Source organism: Protopterus annectens, chromosome 6.part0, assembly GCF_019279795.1.
Source record: "Protopterus annectens isolate FY-2018-M chromosome 6.part0, PAN1.0, whole genome shotgun sequence".
NCBI classification, from domain to species: domain Eukaryota; kingdom Metazoa; phylum Chordata; order Ceratodontiformes; family Protopteridae; genus Protopterus; species Protopterus annectens.
Genome location: NC_056737.1, coordinates 519,535,607 through 519,558,543, shown reverse-complemented (window position 1 = coordinate 519,558,543; position 22,937 = coordinate 519,535,607). Strand labels below are relative to the sequence as shown.

General features: G+C 39.4%; 1 protein-coding gene across 1 annotated transcript in view; it reads right to left on the bottom strand.

The window, feature by feature from the left end:
• The window catches only part of LOC122804407 (melanoma inhibitory activity protein 2-like), a 1,673,436-nt gene that overhangs the window by 1,555,616 nt on the left and 94,883 nt on the right, over positions 1 to 22,937 (bottom strand). Inside the window, exon 4 of the mRNA XM_044074238.1 lies at positions 7,972 to 8,082. Coding sequence (XP_043930173.1) covers positions 7,972 to 8,082 — 111 coding nt within the window. The remainder of the gene's footprint in view (positions 1 to 7,971; positions 8,083 to 22,937) is intronic.

Genomic DNA, 22,937 nt, shown 5'->3' with positions numbered 1-22,937 from the left:
GGAGAGTAACAGTCAATTTAAAATATTTTAAATGCTGCGCTGTTTATTCATAGCATGACAATAAATAGGGAGAAAAAAAGACAGAGAAGTTGAACACTTAATAATAGAATCCCATTGTTGTCCTTTAATGGGAAAAGTACAGAACCAGAAGACTAACCATTGTGATTTTACACTATTTTAATGTTGACAGGATTAGCCACATTCATTTGCATAATACATGAATAAAGCAGAGTTCTGTCAGTGGTTAAGTCAAAGTTTTGGGCAAATTTTTAATTGTCTGTGAATGCTGGACTTTTGTTATAAAACTAGGACAGTCAACTAAAGTAGTGAAGATAGCCTGCCATTCTCACACTGGGGTCAGCTATTCTCCTTGCATCTCTGATTATGCATTTGTATGAATATATTACACTTCTGGTAACTGACATTAATACAGAGGTCTAAGAATGTATATATTACTACATCAAACTGTATTGCAGTCATTAAAGGTAAGCAACCTTTAACAACTTAATATTAGTTCTGAGTAGCCCACTTGCACAATTCAATACTTTGTGTGACCTTCAGTTATGCAAATAACAAAATTGTTACTTGATTCCTGATATATTTCACATGTACCGGAAGACAGAGAACCCACAGTAAAACCATGGGTGTAAAAACTGACATATTATAATGAGGGGAAAAAAGGCAACACATCCCTGCAAGAAATAAGGTTAATTTGATCACTAAGAAAATCCTGCACAAAAAAGACATCACAATACTTGTTTAGGCTGCAATCAGCTATGGGTAGCTTGATGGCAGAGGGATATGTTATTCACCTCAAAAAACAGTGACCAGGGTTTGGGTAGTGAGCGTGACACCAAAGGGGTTACTAGGAGGGGATGACTTGAGTGCATAATAGTACACAGAGAAGTTGAAATGTTTACAACCACCTACTAGAAGCTATGTAGGAAAACATGCATGGGTTTATAGGAAATACTCAAACAACAGACATTCATGATGTCACACTCATTGGATAATGTACACAGAATACAATGTCACAACACATTCATCCACAGGGGCTGCAGTCTAGTTACAATATGGGGACAGTGTCTGCTCCTTGACGTTTGCCACGACAGTCTTTTCCTATGGATAAAGATTAACTTAACCACAGACGCATCCCAACAGAGTGCCTTCAGGTACAGCAGAGGAATAGTATTGAAACCGTACTCCAACTAAATAAAATCCTTACCCGCGTGGTGATGAATGAAGTTAATCACAACAAAAGTTTATTAAGCACTTTCGTCAGAATATATTCAGTGATTTCAAGAGAATAACATACTCAAGTAAACTAGAACTTTGAACTCCTTCCCCAAGTCACATGGTCGATTACAACCAATGAAACATGTTACTAATTTAAACAGCTACAAGATATATATATATATATATATATATATATATATATATATAAAATCTAATTAACTTACCAAAACATAAGCTAATATCAAAACATAATACTAAAATATAAAATAAAATCTGTGTGTTTTCTTATACTGGAAATAGAATGAAATCCATTAAGTCCAGGATAAGTACAGGTATTCAGATCAACTCTCTAACTTCAATTAATTCAGACCAAGGTCCTCCCTATGGATTTTGTTCTACTCTGTCACCCCCCCCCGAAAAAGGAAACTGCATGTAGGATTTTTTTTAATGTGTTTATATAAGGAATTTTGTTGACATTCATATGTCTAATAATAATAATTTAAAATAATTTAATAATCTAATAATTTTTCTTACTTGCATTTATTTTAATTGACTACTTTTGAAACACCCACATCATTGTGTTTAATTTCCAGGCTTTGCATTTTTTTATATATTTTATTAGGTTTAACTTATCCTTTATTTCATTTATATTTTTACTGTATTTGTAAATTTATATTAGATTTTTTGCAACTCTTGTAATACCATACATTTGTATATACTGTAAGTTGTTAAAAGTTTGTATTATCTCTGTAATTTGGAGCTTTTCTCCCCAGGCCTCCACTGAAACTGGGTTCTCTTTGACTCAGCCAGATCATCCCGGTAAACAAATGTCAAATAAATAAATAAATGTCATACAGATGTTCACAAAGATGTTCTAAGATTTTTCTCTGTTTTCCCCATGTGAAAACATTTGCATTGCTGACACTTAACACAATAAACCAAACCCATAGAGTTGCAAGTATAACAAAAAAGGGGTTTCTATGTAAAATATAGCTACTGTTATCCTTTCACCATCCAAAATAAAATTATATTGGGAGCAAAAGCAACATTAGAAGGTGCTTCTCTTTCTACTGTTAGAATGAATGTCATCACCACTTTCTAGAAGATTTTTTATAGCCTTACCTCTTCTAAAAACGACATGGATCTTATCACCTATTTTCTGTTATCTGACTGAAACTAGTAAAAATTCTCCAACTTCTTTCTAAGACCTCCCTGATATCAAGGTGGTCAATAGTAAAGACTGTAATGAAGAAGACAAAATATGCAGTACAACCTGTTTCCTTTCTGTCATTTTTAAAGATGTTAGTTTCATACATCTCACTAAACTGCATAAGGGGCAAAAAATAGCCTCCTTCCTTTTAAGTACTATTTCATTAGACTTCTTTTGAATCAAGTCAAAACAGTAGCCCCAAGTTAAAACCATTTTGGTTAAGTTGGAAACAAATCACCGACTGCCACACCAAATGTTTAGTTAAGCGCTTTTATTCGATTTACTCTACAGAACTTCTTCAGAACCACATGACAATCCCAAAAACAATCCTTAATATAGTGACATCAATTAATGTCCAATGAAATGGATTAAGTCATCAAAACACTGAAAATTACACATTTAAACTAGTGTTCAAATAAAATACTAAAAAGGTATAAATAAAGGAAATATATATATAAAACAATACACACTTTATACAAATAATATACAGATTAATAATGGTACCTATTATTCAAAAGAAATTTAATGTTCAGGGTACCATTTAACCCAGGAGCTCTTTCAGCATTTAAAAAAATCTGCCATCTTCGCTCTTTGATTTCCAAAGCATTGTAAACTCTGTTACATAAGGTGCCATATTGATGCAATCTAAAACAAAAATGTGAATTTCTTAAAAATGGTGCATTCCAAGGCGTGCTTGGCCACAGCGCTGTTGATGTCTTTATGCTTAATTGCTAAATAGTGCTCATATATCCTTCTTTGTAATGCCCTGATGGTTTTACCAACATAAAATTATGACAAGAAGTACAAGAAGCTAAATAAACTATACCACTATTTTTGCAGTTAAAGCTACCCTTGCTTATTACTGTTTTTTGAATATGTGCAAAATATATTTTTTCCTCCTTCATTTTGTTGCAGTTTGTTCATTTTTTCTGAGTTTATGTGCAAAATATATACTTTTGGAAGAATCTATATATCTGCAGCTTTCATTCGATTTCCACCAATCTTAACCAGTGGGTTCACTCCTAAAGTTACTGACATTAATGATCATAAAATGGACTGTGCCTTTCCTGTTCCTATCTGTATAGAATCTTATGATATTAAATGAGTTATGTTAGATAATTGGAAAGTTAAATGAGTTATGTTAGATAATTGGAAAGTGATTTTGGGTAACAGGGATCTGGCCAGGGTATTGGGCGACCATCCCACTTTCATCCATAAGAAAGTACCTACTGTAAAATTTATTTTGGAAGTGGGAGAATATAAGTCTCCCAATATATATAATGGCCCAGTAGGTATTTACCCATGTTATAACTGTAAACAGTGCACATATATAGATTATTGGTGGTTGCAGTTGTAAAAATGCCCATACGTTTGTTAAGTCAGGTATTATATTTGTGGCCTGGAATATGACTGTCTGTCTCACTGCTCGCACATCTCCATTACCAACCTGCTGATAGTAGTGTTAGCTTGCAGTACACCTTGTGAAATTGTCCAAAAGAAAAAGTGGAACGAGGAGGTCTCACGAACACCTGTCAGTAAATGGTTTTGAAAAGAAGGTATCCATAGCAATATTCGAAACGTATTGGGACAATTGTTCTAAAATTTGTGTAAGCAATCCAAGATTTTTAGTGAAATCCTCACTCATAATTGTGGAACAAGCTGAAAACTCGGTGTCCAGTCCTGCTGATGACATTGCGGCTAACCTTAAACTGAGAACCGGTGTTAAAAGCATACTCCAACTAAATAAACAAAATCCATACCCAAGTTAGCAATCAAAGCATGGTGAGGAATGACATGAATCACAACAAAAGTTTATTAAGTGCTTTTGTCAGAATGTATCCAGTGACTTCATCAGAATAATATACTCAAGTAAACTCCCTCCCCAAGTCACATGATCTATTACAACCATTGAAACATGTTATTAATTTAAAAAGCTACTACATGACATGCAAAAAATTATAAAATCTAATTAACTTACCAAAATATAACGCAATAGCAAAATGTAATAATAAAACGTTTTTTTAAATCTCTGTATAACACAATATGATCATAGTTTTATTACACTGGCCACAGAAAGAAATTCATTAAGTCCAGGATAAGTACAGGCGTTTAGCCTAATCTGCCAAATTAACTCAAACAACCAAGTTGGACAAAGTAACTACTGATGATTTACTTTTTATTAACTTTGAGGAACAGTACAACTACTTATTTATAGAGGTGGACAGGATTTCTAGTGGTATTAAAAAATAGGAAAGCGAAAACATTTGAGAGTCCACATTGAATACCTTTTAACAGCTGGGTACTGCACATCCCAAATCTGCTAAAGTGTTTAATAAGGGCTTTAATGAACAAGTGAAAGAACAGATTTGCCCAGTAGATGAACCAGCTGAGGATCCTCTCCCTTTAGACAAGCCCCTTTGAGGGTGTCAGAGAGAATACTGAACCAAAATTGCCATTACAGGACACAACAGGGTCAACAAGACTTGGATCCTAATGTTTATTTCAAACAAAAAGGGAATTACAAGACAATCTACAGGAGGGGAAATACTAAATATTTCCTCTAACAATGAACTGACTTTTTTAACACTAATTTTGAGTTATGTGCTCCCATTATTACTTCTAATGAGAAAGAAGACTTTAAAATGTACTACAGTGACTAGTGAAATGTGAACATGCAGATTTTTTGGCAAAAGGTTTTACATTTGTGCTGTTGTCAGGACTGAGGACATCATTACTGATTTCAAACTAGTTCTGAGAAAACTTAACTTCAAGTTAAGTTTTGGACAAAACAAGGTTACTTTCAATAGGAACACCTTGCATAGGAAGAGCTCATACAACTCCAATTATACCCATCCCTAGTTTTATTGAAATGTTATGTGAATTTGACTTTAGGTCAATTTTAAACATGAAGATGGGGAATTCCTTATACAATTTGCTCCAACTAAGCACCATTTATTAATATAACCATCTCAAAAATGGGAATTGAGAGTTATGAAACCCGAAAGGTGGGGGGGGTGTTATTATGTTCAGGACTGAATATGTTAAAATGAATTTATTTTTGAATAAAGTTTTTTTACGAAGAATACTCAATTAATTGCGCTAATAATTAATTAAATGTTTGTTAAAAGATTTACTGGAACAAGGGCAGATATCCCATGAAGTTTTGTATTTTTTGGATGCTCAACACCCCACAGTTCCCTCTACCTTTGGAATTCCGAAGATACAGAAGTGTGTTGAGGACCCCCCCCCCCCTTGAGATCAATTGTCAATGCAGGGAAATCTAAAATTCATCCTCTGGCTAAGTACATTGATTATACTCTTAAAAAAAACACTTGAACCTTTTGTCTATTTATATAAGGACTTGTGGGACTTATTTTTTATGTAAGTTTAGACAAGTTTTTTTTCTGAAGTTTTATGTTTCCTCACTACTGATGTTGTCAACTTATTTAATGTCATCCCCCATGAAACCGGTTTAGACTGGTTCCAAGAATTTCTTTTTGAATAAAATAACTTTTCACTAAGCAAAATTCAAGTGCTAGTGGTAGTTATGGAACTAGTTTTGAATAATAACTTTGCCTGCAAGTAATGTTGCCCCTCAAAAAAATGAGGGGAGTAGCAATGGGGCATGCTTGTGGCCCAGTGTTTTCTAACATTATTATGATTCACTGGGGAAAGAAGTTTTTATTTAACCACTTAGCCAATTTCCTTGAGTTATGTACATTTTTACAGCCTGTAAAAATCCTATGGAAGATATGTACGAGCTCCTTAACTGTATTAATTCTACTACCTCTTTTTTAAAATGTACCTAGGTACACAATAAAAACAAGATTAACTATTTAGATGTGGACATTACTAAAGATGTTATGTGGAATATGTATACAATTAACATTCACAAGAAACTCACATATTTAAATTCTATTTTTTACTAGTTGTCATCCTTTCCACCAAAAAAAAAAAACATATTTAATGGTCAGTTTGTATGTTTGGCAAGAATGGCTTCTGATGAGACACTTTTTTTTTTTAAAGAATGTGAGAACTTAACCAAACTGTTTTTAGCTTGGGGCTACCCTACTGACTTGGTTCAAGAGAAATTTAAATGAAGTAGTACTTTAAAGGAAAGAGGGTATTTTATGCGTCCTTGCGCAGTTTAGTGAGACATACAATACTAATATATTTAACAATGACAAAAAAGAAACCGGTTCTACTACTTATTTTGATTCCTTCATTACAACCTTTATTATTGACCACCTTGATTATCAGGGAAGACTTAGATAAAAATTGAAGAACTTTTACTAGTTTTGATCAAATAGAGAAAATAGGTGATAAGCCCGGTTTCATTTTTAAAAGAGAGAGGACTATAAAAAATATTCTAGAAAGTGGTGATACTTTCATTCTAACAGTAGAAGGAAAGGCACCTTTAAATGTGTTTTTTGCCACCAATGTAAGTCATTTTGGTGGGTGAAAGGATAACAATAGCTAAATTTTACACAGAAACCCCTTTTTATTATACTTGCAACTCTATGTGCTTGGTTTATTTAGCGAAATGTCAGCAATGCACGTGTTTTTTATGTGGGGAAAACAAACAAAAAACTTATGAACAACTGTACAACATTAGATGTATGAATGTCAATAATGTCTTATATATGTAAATTCACAAACATCCTACACAGTTTCTTTTGGGGAGTTGACAAGAGTTGAAAAAAAATTGCAAAGGGGACCTTGGTCTGATTAATTGAAGTTAGAGAGTTAATTTGGCAGATTAGGCTGAACACCTGTACTTATCCTGAATGTAATGAATTTCTTTCTATTGCCAGTGTAATAAAACTATGATCAGATTTTGTTTGATACAGAGATTTAAAAAAAAAAACTTTTTATTATTAAATGTTGATATTAGGTTATGTTTAGTAAGTTAATTATATTTTACTATTTAGTTATTTTTTTACATATCACGTAGTAGCTTTTTAAATCAGTAACATGTTTCATTGGTTGTAATGGAACACGTGACTTGGGGTGGGAGTTTGAAGTTCTGGCTTACTTGAGTAGGCTATTCTGATGTAGTCACTGGATACATTCTGACAAAAATGCTCAATAAACTTTTGTTGTGATTAACTTCACTCCTCGCTGTGCGTTTAGTCGCTGACTTGAGGAATAAATAGATCACTAAGTGCAAGAAGGGATAAAGATTAGTGGTGGAGGAGCAGGAAAAGATAGGAAAAATTGTTCGGCAACCAAAACAGTTGAATGCATAATCCTTGTGGGTACTACTACTGAGGAAGAAAATTGAGCTGTACTTGAAGATATTTCTCCTCTCTCCCAGAGGTAGAGTAAAATATGACCTAGAACTCCATACTGTGGTTCAAAGTACCCAGACACATTTTTATAAAAACTCAGTAGGCAGTGGGCAATCAGGAATGACAACAAGCTTGGCCCAAAATAACAAACTCACTAAACACTGTTTAACTAAGAAGTTTTATACATTTGAAAATACAATTCTGTATTGCAAGAATGCATTGAAGTCTACTTACTGCATCATCTTGTTGCTGTCTTTTAGACTTTTCTGCTTCCAACACTTGTTTGAGCTGTTCGGCACTATCCATGAGTGCAGCATTTGATTTTGCTAGCTTTTCACATGTATCCTAAATGAAAATATTCAGAATTAGCTCATTTAACATGTTACTCAAGAAGTCCAGAATATGAGAATCATGCAAAACTGCAATTTCTGACTTTATAAAATATGTCCACTCTTCAAAAGACTGGATGCCCTTCTGGGCTCTTTAAAATTTAAATGATCAAATATAAAAGATATACAGGGGAACATGACTGGCAAGTACAACCCTGACCATATTACTTTTCCAATAGAAAAAAAAAGGCAGAATAAGTATTAACAAGTCTTAATAAGTACCAAATGTTTACTGTGTAAATTACTATCACCACCACCACCATCAGGTGTGGAGTTCCTCTGTGGTATGCCACTTCTCGAGGAGTCATTTGGTTAAAAACACAGACAAAATTAGCTGCCATTTTTCAATATTCTGCTACAAAATTTAAACATATTCTATTACGGTCTGAACTATAACAGTGGAGAAAATGAAGTTTTAGTAAGACAAGTTTGCAAAACAAACAACATATTAAACCAAAAAAAAAAAAAAAAGTCTGGTCCTACAAAAATGAACACCTTTTACACTCAACAACAGAAAGATTACAATATAAAAGACTTTGAACCGAATACAGCAAAGCTGCCCAGGCTATAAGAGTGCTCATTCACAAAACTAAATGGTTTTGTAAAAAAGAAACATGAGTATGCACTACATCAGTTAATCTTTAAGAGGGCCTCAATAAATGGTATACTGCATCCAGGAAAGTCCACGACTCCAACCCCTGTGCTTCCAAATAACCATGAAAACATTCCTACTCAGTTTAACAAATTCTTTACCGAAACAGTCCAGACCCTTGCCAATGCCCAAAATAGTACTAGCAGCCCCACACCAATAACTATCCCAATCCACCCCAATATACAAAACAATAGCCCCAATTTTCACCTCCACTCTGTATCCACCAAATCAATATCTAAACACTTTGGTAAACTTAAACCAACCACTCTAGCAGCTGATAAGCTGCCAGAAGACTTCCTTCGGATCTCAGCTGAAGCTATAGCCTATCCTGTCTCTATTCTCATAAACAGATCTCTCTCAAAATGCAAAGTCCCCACCTCATGGAAAACATCATATACAATTCCACTGCACAAGGGAAGCAACTCCTTACAGCTCACCAACTATCACCCAATAGCAATCCTATCACCTTTATCCAAAATATTAAAAAGAGTTGTTCATACTCAACTAATACAGTACCTCCAGAATAACAACCTACTCTCCATATCCCAGCACGGCTTTAGACCTTCCGATAGCACTACAACAGCACTACTATCATTCACCAACATAGTTAACCACCACATAAACAAGGGTCTATTTGTTTCTTCCATATTCTTAGACCTATCAAAAGCCTTTGACATGGTAAACCACAGTCTGCTTCTTGATACCCTATCCACCCTAAATACAAGTCCCTCCTCTATATCATGGTTCAACAGCTACTTATCTGCCCGTCAGGAAGCAGTCCTATGGCAGGACCAATTGTCCCCCCTGTTACCAGTAACCATAGGAGTCCTCCAGGATCCATCCTTGGCCCACTGTTGTTCTCTCTATTTACAAATCAGATCTCTTCATCCTCTCCCACTGCCTCAATTGTACAATATGTAGATGACACTACCCTCATATGTGCTGCCCCTACCCTTAGTGAACTGCAAACCCTTACCCAAAATAACTTCACCCTAGCCGAAACTTGATTCACTAACATCAAACTTCTTCTTAATCCCAAAAAAAAAAAACAAATTATTTTCAGCCCTGGCAGAGCTCCTCCCCTAAATAATAATTTCACCATTAGCTCCAAAGAAAACATTCAAATCACCCCAACCACACACACACTAAACTGCTAGGCACAGAAATAGACAATAACCTGAGGTTCGACATCCACATAGCACAAACCATTAAGAAAGTTAATAAAAAAACTTGGTCTCCTCTACAGGAACAAACAGTTTATGACAAATCCCACCAAAGTAACCATAGCAAGAACTCATCTTCTATCCACCCTCCTCTGTGCCTCTCCCATCTTGACCGATCTCCGCCAAACTGATCTAAATAAAATGGAATCTTGCTACAACAAGATTGCCAAGTTTGCTACTAAAGTCTCATATAGGTCCCATCACTGTCTATCCCTTAAGAAACTCAACTGGCTTGAGTTGCCTCATATACTTCTGCTCAATCAAATCTCTACAGCGCGCAAACTCTACTACCTTCCTCTGCTAACTCAAGCACTTCAGCACTTAATTCAGCCCCACATTCCCTCCAGAGCCTTAAGATCTATTAACCAGAACCTCATAACTGTCATCAAACATAAAAACAAAGCTGGTAAGTCCCTCTTTGCCAACACCATTGCCAAAACCTGGAACACAGGTTTCAGTGAAAGGCCACAGAAAAACCTCAGAAAGAGGATTACTGGCCTCAAAGAGATGCCCTACACAGACAGCCTCAAAAAACTCCAGCTTTACTCTGTCGCATATCACCTACTCAGAGGCGATCTCTGCCTAACATACGAAGCTATGTCAAACCCAGAGCTGTTGGACATGCTCCACTTAAAGAAATCCCAATCCCTCTGAGCTACATGCTCTAGGGACCTAAACCTTGTCACCACAATAAACAGAACATGCTGGAGGGATAGATTTCTGTCCCAGAGACTTCCCGTACTCTGGAACAAACTACCTATTAATATCAAACAAATCTCCTCATTAGCACTCTTCAAGAAAAATATTGATGATTGGATGGGAGATAGGAAATTCACCCTGAGGATCACTTCTGTGGCTCTGCTTGACAGGGGTACAGAAAAATAATTTTCTTGGGTGGCAAAAGCCAGGGTACCATTTGGCTAGGCTTATATAGGCTCTAAGGCCAATAGCCTAGTTCCTACCTATGAACACACTACCAAGCCAAATAACTTCTACCACCTCCTTTAGTCAATTCAAAAAACTCCTGAAAACCCACTATCTAAGTAACTGGTTATGCTCATGCCACTCACCACGCTAATCCATACCAAGAGAATGTGTCAGGGTACAGCTATGTATAAACTGTTTCTCCCCTGAAAGCTTCCAAACCCATATACATTTACCTTACAAAACTTATAACTGCAAAAGAAAAAAAATGTACCTCTGATTGTCTACTGTAAGAAATGTTAATCACCAACATGATGTCCTGTTGTGTGTATATATGCTATATGTATGTTTGTGAATCACCAGCATGTTGTCCTGATGTGCATATATGCCATATGTATGTATGTTCTACTTCTTTTTACTCAAATGTAATGTATTGTAATGTGAAGCTTTTCTCCCCGGGCCTCCACTGAAATTGGACCTGTGTCCAGTCGGACTTTCCCGGTAAACAAATGTAAAATAAAAATAAATAAAAAATAAATAAATAAAAGATATAAGAACTCCTTCAGGTGGCATCTCTGTGGCTGGTTCAATTGTTTGATCTTGCAATCATGTCATGCACGTTCTGACTCAGCCAATGGTGCAAAGTCTCTGACGCACAGATAAGGAGATGCACCTGCCTCAAGAATTCCTAGCTCTTGACTTCTTACAGCACCTCTATGCTGTATAAGCCAAAGGAGTAACGGAGACGGCTACAGTCTTTACATGTGATACAGTCACATATAAAGGAATTTATCATTATATCCAAACATCTCTGATGTTGACCAGCTCCTGGCATAAAGGGAAAAAAACAGACTGCACCACACACAACTTAGATTGACTAGTGGCTTGGACGACTGTAGGAACTGGCTGGACTGGAGGTTTGTGAGCAACTACTACTAGTTTGCCCATCCTGGGGGGGAGTAGAGGGGGATGAAGTGAGGAGGATCTAACTCACTGCAAAGGTGGTGTCTATCAGGAGCACTAGGTGTTTACTCAGTATTGTTTCAAGATGGCCAAGCTCACAACACCTTAGTTAAATTGCACTAAGCTGAGGGGAAACAAGCATGCAGAAAGACCATTCTCCCTCAAAGATGGCAAATGCAGGGCGAAAGGGAGTCCCCAAGGGAGGAGGAGTTCTTCCCGGACCAACAACCTGGGCTGCTCCCCACTACCCAAATCTCAATGGGGAAAGGAGGGCTGATGAGAGTTCCTATGCAGGAATGAATAAGCTGTATGGCTCTTGCCCAAATAAAGAATACCCAATTCCTGTTCTCCTAGAACAAATGGACCAATTGGGCAAAACAGGTTGCTGGCTAAACAAAATAATCCAGTAAGGTTACTACAAAAGGAGAAATAGAAAACAAAAATATTTGGCAGAATTGGATGAACTTATACCTAGAGAACCAACCAGGAGAGGAAGAATTCATGACTACTGATGGAGTCTTATTAATGCAGTAAATATGAATTTGTCTACTGCATTAGTGCCCCATGATGAAGAAAAGAATGCAGTCTTGGCAACAAACTATATATCTGCGGTCTGCATGAGAACAACTTGTTCAAAGCTGTTCATGAAAAAGCAAATGTGGCAAGGGGCTAATGCAAGCTTAAGCAAGCAGTCTAAAAAGGAAATTAGGATAGGGCAAAGAAAAGCAGATTCCCCAACAGATGTGTTATTACAGAATCTGATCCTCAACATCACCGCAAGTGTTGATTATAAAAATGGAATACTGTTAAGGTAGCTTTCTCTTGGAAGAGTAACCATAACTGACTTGGGGTGTTGCAGGGTTTGCAAGACAGAAGGGAAAAGAGATTCATTGATGGCTAGGAAAGAGTTAGGTGGTTTCAAAGAGAAGGACCAGCCAAATTAAAAAAAAAAAAAAAAAAGTGTTGGACATGGCAGTGTAACAACAATGCAATGTAAAATATCTCCAAGAGGCATTCAAAACAGTAAACAAACACACAGGAAACTATAGTAACAACAAAAGAAGAAAAGACCTGCAGTAGTCCTTATCCGATGACTTTAAGGTGAACAACTGATGTGAACAAGAAATATAGAAGCTGAAGTATCACTGGGTTTCACAAAAGAGGCACTACAAAATCAAAAACGAAAGTTATGGTTTTACCATAACAACAGATGTGTTATCCATTTCCATCCTTCCTCAATGAATGGTCTCATATCTGTTGTCAGAACAAGCTTGGGCCACTTCCAAGCTTTGGCACCAGTGCTCAAGTTCCTCCCCTTATCCATAATCCCTGTGCGCTTAAGCAAGCTACCGCAGATTGAGATAGCCCACAAGAAAGAAAAAGTACAGTTTTGTACCTACTATAAATGTAGATGTTCGAGTGTTCACCCTGCTGCAGTCATCACACTTGGGTTATCCTGCCGTCAGGCGGTCCCGCAGTCGGCCTGAATTCCAAAGTCTTGGTCCGGCGTCGGTTGCTGTCGCTTCTTCCCTGACGTCAGTGCGCCAGGGGTATATAAGAGGCATCCGATGCCATTTTCTTCAGTTTTTCTTGCCCCAGATGTCAGGTGCCCCCAATAGGTAGGCAAAAAAAAAAAAAAAAATATATATATATATATATATATATATATATATATATATATATATATACACATATGGCTATATAAAAATCAAACAAAACCCTTAGGCACAAGCAAATACACCACAGAGGTAGTATAGGATAAAGTGGTAGAGATAAGTTCAGCTAGTTCAGAGGGGATGGAGGGAGGGTAACCTGGACTGCAGCAGGGTGAACACTCGAACATCTACATTTATGGTAGGTACAAAACTGTACTATGTTCATCGTGTTAGCCTGCTGCAGTCATCACACTTGGCTTGAATCCCAAAGCTAAGCATGGGAGGTGGAGTCAAACAGGGTTAGAAGAAGCTAGTAGGCCCTGCAAAACTGCAGTGGCAAAACCAGCTCTAGTCTTAGAGTATAGAGATAAGTGATAGTGTTTGGTGAAGGTGTGCACCGACCTCCAAGTAGCAGCTTCCAGAATATCCTTGGTTGGCACTCCCCTGAGAAAGGCTGCTAATGTAGCTGTAGCCCTGGTGGAGTGGGACCTAATGTTAGCAGGTACTGGTTTCCCATGATGTGTGAAGCAGAAACGTATGCAGTGCCCTATCCATTTTGAAATGGTCTGTTTTGAGATAGCTTTTCCTTGTGATCCTGTAGCATAGGCTACAAAAAGCTGGTCAGTTTTTCTGAAAGCCTTAGTTTTATCCAAGTAGTAACGTAATTGCCTATGAATGTCCAAAGAGTGCAGGAGTCTTTCTCCTTTGTTCTGAGGATTTGGGAAGAAGGTGGGCAAGTGAATGGTTTGGTTTAGGGCCACACTGGATACCACCTTTGGCATAAAGGAAGGATTTGTTCGTAGAGAGACTCTGTCTTGATGAAAAATGATAAAAGGTTCCACTGCCATTAGTGTCTGTAGCTCTGAGACTCTTCTAGCTGAGGTTATTGCTTGTAGTAGGGCAGTTTTCCATGAAAGAAATTTTAAATCAGCTGAAAATGCTGGTTCAAAGGGCGGCAGTGTAAGCTTTTCCAGAACAAAGTTGAGATCCCAAGTAGGTATTGGAGCTCTCCTTGGCGGTCTTAAGTTCTTAGCCCCTCTGAGGAACTGTCTTAGGAGTGGATGTGAAAATAAAGGAGGATCCGTGCTGTAATGAGCTGAAATTGCTGAGGCGTGGATCTTAATAGATGAAAAGGAAAGTCCTTTGTGTAACATCTCAGTTAAGTATTGCAGAATCTGAGGGATGTTTGGATCAAGGGGGTTTAGGCCTTTAGCCTGGTTCCAGGCGCAAAATCTTTTCCATTTGTCTGAATAGGTTTTCCTGGTGCTGGGCCTCCTGGCCTCCAGAATGACATCCATAACAGCTTTGGATAAAGGTGTTGGCTGGTTGTTTAGATAATTTGCCATGCAGCCAGGTTTAAAGTCTTGAGCTGGCTGTGTAGAATCTGATGGTCTCGCTGGGTGAGCAGGTGAGGAATTTGTGGCAAAATCCATGGTGGGCCGTGGGCCATGTTCCTTAAAATTGGGTACCAATGCTGGCGTGGCCAGTCTGGTGCAACGAGTATCATTTGTGGCCTCTCTAATCTGACTTTCAGCAGAACCTTTGCTAGAAGAGGCAGTGGAGGGAAGGCATACACTGTTAATGTTTTCCAACTGAATGAGAGGGCGTCCACTTTCCAAGCTTGTGGATGGAAGGTCCTTGTGCAAAATTTTTGAAGTTGGTGGTTGTGGGGGCTGGCAAACAGATCTATGTCTGGGCGTCCCCAATTTTGAACTATCATTGCAAATACTTGTGGATCTAGTTTCCATTCGTGTGGATCCATGATGTTTCTGCTTAGGTTGTCTGCCAATGTGTTTTTCTTTCCTGGCAGGAATTGTGCTTGTAATTGAACCTGGTAAGACAGTGCAGTGTTCCACAAGGTCATTGCTTGCCTGCATAGAGGGTAGGAATGTGTGCCCCCTTGCTTGTTTATGTACCACATAACTGTGGTATTGTCCGTCTTTATTAGTAGTTGTCCTGGGTGTAGAAGGTCCTTGAAAGCTGTTAGGGCATTCTGCACTGCAGCATTTCTTTTTGATTGATATGCAGGTGTCTCTGATCTGTAGTCCATCTGCCCTGAATGCACTGCCCTGCCATGTGTGCACCCCAGGCATAGTCAGATGCATCTGTTGTCATAGTTTGCCTGGCTGTGGGTAAGGTAAAAGGCTGACCCTTGTTGAGGTAACATGCCTGTGCCCACCAGAGAAACTCCTGTTGAAGGCAGGGAATGAGTGGTATATCATTGTTTCCAAGCTGTGGCTGTGCATACACTTTTCAGGTACCATTGTAATTTCCTCATATGCAGTTTTGCAAATGGTATTAGTAGTATGCAAGATGCCATGAATCCCAAGGCCTGCAGAATTTTTCTTGCAGGGAGTTGGGTCTTTGTTGCCATTATTTTGAAATATTGAAACAGTTGTCGTTGCTTGTCTGGCATGAGATAAACCATCTGGGCCGTTGTATTCAAGCTGGCACCCAGGAATATTATGTTTTGTGAGGGTACTAGTTTTGATTTCTTTTCGTTTACTGTGTACCCTAGGCAACTTAGAAGGTGTTTGACAAATGCCAGATGCTTTAAAAGAATGTCCTTGCTTTCTGCTTGAATAAGGCAGTCGTCCAGGTATGGGTATATTTGAATTCCTTTTTGTCTGCAGTATGCAATTACTGGTGCCAGGCATTTTGTGAAGACCCTGGGCGCAGTAGATAAGCCAAAGGGCAGTGCAGAGAATTGATAATGCATTGAACCTGCAATGAAGCGGAGGTATATTCTGCAATTTTGTCCGATAGGGACATGCAGGTATGCCTCCTTGAGGTCCAAAGTGACTAGCCAAGCATTCTTGCCCAGCATGGGAAGAAGCTGCTGTAGTGTTAGCATCTTGAATTTTGGTACTTGCAGATAGGTGTTCAGAATTGAAAGATCCAGAATGGGTCTCCATGCTTTGTCCTTTCTTGGGACTAGGAAGAGTCTTGAGTAAAATCCTGGTCCTTGATCCTGTACAGGTACCTGTTGAATGGCTCTCATGTTCATGAGAGCCGTAATTTGTTTTTGTGCCTCTGCCCATTGACTTGGTGGCAGGTTTGGCATTCCTTTGATCCTTGGTAAGGTATGAAAGTGGAATCTGTATCCTTCAGAAACAATGTTTAGAACCCATTTGTCTTTTGTGATGATGTGCCAGATGTCTGCAAAAAATGCTAGTTTTCCTTCCAAGGGAGTTGCCAGGAGAGATTTGCTTGGTAGTTTGAGGATAGAGTCATTGTGTTTGTCTTCTGCTAGCCTGGGGCCTGTCTTCTCCTCCTTTCTGGGTAGCAGAACCCCATTGGCGAGGTTTGTAAGGGCCCTGTGACTGGCCTCTGCCCCTTGGGCATCTGTATTTGCCCCTCTGTGATCTGTCTGAAGCTGGAAAGGACCAGTTTTTTGTTGGCCAATTTCTGCTGAAACGAGGGGGTTGTACCTGCAAAAAATCCTTGACCGTTTGCATAGACTTTGCCTTATCCTCCATTTTCTTTAAAACCTCTTCGGCTTTGACACCAAATAATACATCCTGTTGTAAAGGTGCATCCAATAATTTTGCTTTAACATGGTCAGGGAGGGTTTGTTCTTTTAACCAAGCATGTCTATGTATGACAGAGCCAGTAACAGCTGCTCTACAGGAAGCTTCCAATGAGTCAAATCCGCATTGTAAAGTATGTTTGCCCACCTGTTCAGCTGCATGCAACAGATTCTACATTTCCTTGAATTCAGGCTGTCCTGAATGTGTGCTCATTTTTTGTTTTAACTGAGACATAAGGAATTGCTGATATTTCAACATGTGAAACTGGCAATTTAATGCTCTCATAGCCAGAGTTGCTGAGATGTATATTTTTATATATCTTGTGTATTCTGTATGGTGGAATAAACTTTTTCGTATTACACACAGCCATGGGGGGTTGGGAGTTTTGGTTTTTTACATTGTTTTTCCTGTGGTTACTTGCTGGACTTTTGCTGGTTTGTTTGCTGTTCAAAGGAGATGTATATTTTCTTTCCCCATCTATCTAGGGCTCTGGAATCCCTTTCAGAGGGCACAGGATTTTTAGCCATAGAAGCTTTTGCTCCCTTCGGACCCTGGGAAATTGTTTCTGGGTCAACTACAGGGCTTTTATAAAGGAATTTGTGTGAGTCAGGTACTCTGTAGTATCTGTCTGGTTTGGCTGGAGCAGGAGGTAGAGAGTCTGGATTTAAACTAAACTCCAAGTAAACATCATCCACAATATCTAAAACAGGAGGGATAGTAAGAGGTATGTGCTGGGGTAGTAAAAGGAACTCTCGGAGCCTTTTCTTAGAATCTGAGTAATCCTGGCCTTCGCAGTGGAAATGTTCCCTCAAGGTATGTAAAGTTTCCCCAAAGGAGTAGTCTTCAGGGGGAGATGCCGAGGGAATAGAATCTTCAGCATCAGAATCCTCATAAGCTGGTAAAGTGTAATCCTGTTCCTCAGAAGAATCTGAGGAGAGAGAAACCTGGTCAGAGGATGCATAATCCTCCTCTTGTCTTGGTCTTTTATCAGGAGGGGGATGGGAACCCCTGATATGGGTAATCAAATCTTCAGCCATCTTAAGCATCTGTTTCTTAAGCATGAGGCCTTGAACTGTAGACTGATGTACAGTTTTCTTTGGTTTTAAAGGAGTTTTAAGTTTAGCATAAGATTTAATGGTGAGTGTAGTCGGTCTGAAGACACCTTCTGCAACCGAAGGTGTTTCCGTTGCACCAGTGTTTAGTTCTGCTCCGGTGTCGGTAGATGGCTGCGTCAGCCTAGTGGACTCCACTTGGGAATCTGCAGCTGTCTGAGGTTCTAGTTCTGTGGTCGTCAGGGGCTGTGTAGGTGCCACACTGAAAACTGGAGAACCGGCGACAGGCCCAACTGAGACCTCAGTGTCTGGCTTATTCCTAGGCTGCCTGTCCTTATCCTTGCGTTTTTTATGAATGGCGGTCGTCAGTTGCTCCGACAGCATAATATAATTAAATTTCCTACCAGAGTAATGCCGTGCAAAGTCAAAACGGCGTTTGATAGTTCATTTATTAAACCTAGCGCAAAACCGACAACCTGTGACGTCGTGGTCTGGGCCTAGGCAAGGAATACAATAGGAATGGAAGTCCTTATGAGGTATTTGCTTCCCACAAGAAATGCAATTGTTAACTTTTTCTGACATCGGACTGAGGCAAGAAAATGTTCCCCAATGGGGTACTTAGCTTTAATGAAGACTTCGGACTGAAATTCAAATCGAAAATCTCAGGTGTCGGCCGACTGGCACTTGCAAACTGCTTCTGCTTCGGGCACCGTGCGGCAAGAAAGACTGAAGAAAATGGCGTTGGATGCCTCTTATATACCCCTGGCGCACTAACGTCAGGGAAGAAGCGACAGCAACCGGCGCTGGACCAAGACTTTGGAATTCGGGCCGACTGCGGGACCGCCTAACGGCAGGATAACCCAAGTGTGATGACTGCAGCAGGGTAACACGAACATCACGAATACAATATATAACAAAGAAACAATCTGACATAAGCAAATGGAGTTGTGAAACATCCCCCAAGAGCTAAGGCTAAACCAGACAAGTTCATCTAAGTGTGATACTTGCAAACAAAATATAAACCAAAAATAAAAGGGGGGTGGGGAGCTGAGGAAGGACGGAAGCAGACAACACAAATCTATTATTATGGTGACTACATAACATATGTATCTAATGTTGTATTTTCCATCAGTTCTTCAACTAATGGGACAGACCCCACCAACTACGTTATCACTTGGGTGGCCTTATTGAAGAATATTTCAGAGAACCACTGAACCAAAAGAGGCTCTACACGTCTGGAATGCATGTCAAATTTATAATGTGAAATGAAAGTACGAATCCTGGACCAGGTAGCCACAGCACAAATGTCATCAATTGGCACTCTAGAATAATAGGCCGAAGAGGAAGCTACTGATCTAGTGGAATGAGATCTTGAGATTGTGGGCAAAAAAGAATGCCCTTTTCTTGGTACAAATAACATACACAAAGATAGCCAGTGTGAAAGAAGTCTGGGGGTGGCAATATTGTGTCAGAGCACCCCTGAGCAACACCCCCTGGTGGGGAATTAGTGCAAAGATATCCAAAATGAAATGTTGCTTGCATAAAAAAACTTATAAACAAAAAAAAAAAAAAAAACGTGTGTAGCATTGAAGGAATATAAGGAAGTGACGTCAAACAGGATTTGTTCTGATGAAGTCCCTGGTAATGAAAATTTGGGAAAAGCTCTTAACTGTTTTTTACTGGATACTTGTTGGTAGAGTTTATTTGGATTTTACAGTTTGTTTTGGATTTAATAAAGAGTATGGTTGATACACCATCAATGCCTGGTGTATTCTCCCTCAGCGCACACAATTAGAGCAACAGACTTGTTGCATTTGGTGTTGTGGGAAGAAGAGAGCAGCAAGATCAGCCTCAAATGCTGAAAATCTGCTCCATTATCATAGGGTTGCAGGCCCACTCAAGAGAAAGTAGGATCAACCTGCTGAACTAGAATACTAGATTCCACTAGAATACTAGATTTCCCTGGAATGTGAGTTGTTATCAGAAGCTGTTGCCTATTGCCACACTCTCATTGCCTCTCGACACAACAGATAACATCTGCTTCCTCCCTGTTTGTTAATGTATCAAGCTGCCATGTTGTCTGGAGAGCGATCACACCTAAAGGGAGAGAGTCCTGAAAGGCCTGAAACACTAGAACTGGTCTCATCTCCAGAATATCAATGTGTAGACTGCTCTTAAATAGTATTTCCAAAGTAATGTTCCACCCACCCCCACCCCAGATGGGAAGAGTCTGTGGTCATCATGGTTTGGAGAGAAGGAAGAATAAAGGCTCATCCTTGCAGTACCTGTGGAGATTCCAGCCACCACTGTATGTATAGTCTGCAAATCCTCATCAGTGACACTTGGAAAGACAAGGGCTGTTTTCTAATTGGCCACCGACGTTCCCGCATATAACACAGGACTAGAAGTACTAGCATAACAGAAGCTCCCACTGATACCAGAAAGTGAAGAATTATTCTTGCTGGTGATTTCTGACAGGATAAGACATCTTGTGCTTGTTGATGGAGGAAAGTAATTCTTGTGTGTGGAAGCTTTGCTATCTAAAGTTGTGTGTCCGGATGTGCTCCAACAAATTCCAAAGACTGTACTGGCTGTGGCTTGGATTTTGATAAATTTACTGCTATTCCCAGATATGTACACAGTTGGAGCAAGGAGTCTCTGGATTGAATGAGTAGATTCATGATAGGAGTGATGATGAGCCAGTCATTCAGATACGGGAATACTCCAAATCCCTGCAGTTGTAGACGAAATGCCACTACTACCATACACTTGGTAAAAAACAAAGGGCTGTTGTGAGACCAAAGGGCAGAGCTCTGAATCGGAAATGACTAGCTCCCAGACAGAAGAGGAAAAACTTCCTGGAGCCCCTATCAATTTTAATATAAAAGTAGGTATCCTGTAGATTTATTGAGCACATTCAGTCATTCTTTCTTTAGTAAATGAAGTATGGACTGAACCGTAACCATCCACGGCATTTTGTCTGCTTCACAAATTTGTTCAGGTGGCTTAGTTCCAAAATTGGCCTCAGGTCCCAGTTTTTCTTTGGTACTATAAACAACGCTGAGTAAAATTTGGATCCACTCTGGTCTGATGGATCCTCTTAAATAACTTTTGTGAGGGTGGGCCATCAGGAAGTTTTTTTGGGGGTAGAGGAAGGGTATGAAAGGGAATGAAATACCTTCTGATAATGATCCTTTGCAAGCATTTGTATTGAGTAATAGACACCCAGATAGTTAGGTGCAAGGATAAGCACCCCATCCCCAAACTGTCTCCCAAGTGCAAGGGTCAGGCAAATGTTCAGGAGCACTGAAAAGGATTCTCTGAAGCCTTGATTTTGTGGATCAACTCTGCCCCTGGGGCAGCATCCATTACAACAGTTCCACCCTCTGCCTCGGGGGCTTGTTTCTCCAGCAGTGTTGGGTGTGAAACCCACAGATTTCTGAAGCCAAATTCCCTTCTTCCTTTCCGGTTTCTGAAGAAAGTCTTTTGTGGAGTTCAGAATTTGATCTCTATGGCAGAAAGGAATTTTCCATTTTTCTCACTCCTTGAGATAGTCTCCTTAACTTTATGACCAACAGGGTTGATCCATCATTGGAGGTATAGACAAAGAATGTCTTGAAATGTTCCACAAAGTCGCACAGCCACATTCAGGCATGCCTCCTGATGATAATGCCTGTGCCAGCTGCCCTAGATGCACCGTGCATGTTGCTGGAGATAAAGCACATAGAGACACTGGATATGGATTGAAGGGCTGCCAACTGTGAAGCAATAGATTTTTTTGATCCACATACAGGGTTCAGCTCCCTGGTCAAGTCTCTCTGAAAACATGTGACATGTCAAATAATTAAGTAGACTCACCAAAAAAGTAGAGTAGGTGTAGACAGACTTACCAAATCTGTCCAACGCATGGAATTCTCTGTTTGGTGGAAGAACAGAGGAACTTTCAATGGTAGTGGTGGCAGCCACTAAAAAGGAACTTGCAGAAGAATGTACTGTTATCCTTTGCTCCAATGGGATGGTCTTTGAGAGCAACCAATAACTTGCTGGGCTTTTGGGGATTGGTTCAGCTGTGTCTGGTTCCTTTCATGCCCATTAAGAGATCAGGTCTACTGTCTCAACTGCCAGGAGAACCACCCAAGATCTAGATGGGGCAGAATCAAAACAAAACCCTCAAGAAAAACTGATTCTTCTGGGGAAGGTTTTGGGGAAGACCATTCCCCTTTCTGACTGAAAAGTTTGAGAATTTCCCAGAATAAGACAGCCTCAAGGGAGGGATCTGGAAGAACCTTCCACTTCATCAAAATTAATTTTGGTAGTGAAAGATTCCTCGGGGTAATTAAGTGTTTTCTTCTGCACCTATGTTTCTTGTGTACCTCCTCTCTGTGCTGTTCAGGGGAGGACTCAGAAAATGACACAGTCTCATACAACAGAGTTGGTTCAAGTCTTCTGGAAACAGGCTGTCCTGATGAGACAAGAAGAGTAGGGCTCTGTACCTTGGAAAATCCTATGGGAAGAGGGTTGGATTCAATATTGATAGACTAAGTCTTCTCATTAGGCAAAGGAAGTACTCCTCGAAAACCTAAGTAGACACAGATCCGGGGAGCCTCACCTGGAGAGCCAAAACTCCCAAAGGTGGCTCAACTCTGGATGCTGAGCAACCAAGCTCAGAGGCAGACACCAGTGCCAAATGCTCCATCGCCAAAGTGCTGAGAGAGAAAAAGTAACTGATCTAAAGACCTTGGATCTGACCCAGCCCTGTCAGAGTCAGCACCAAACATATGGCTCCAAGATCCCGATGGTCAGAGTCAGCAA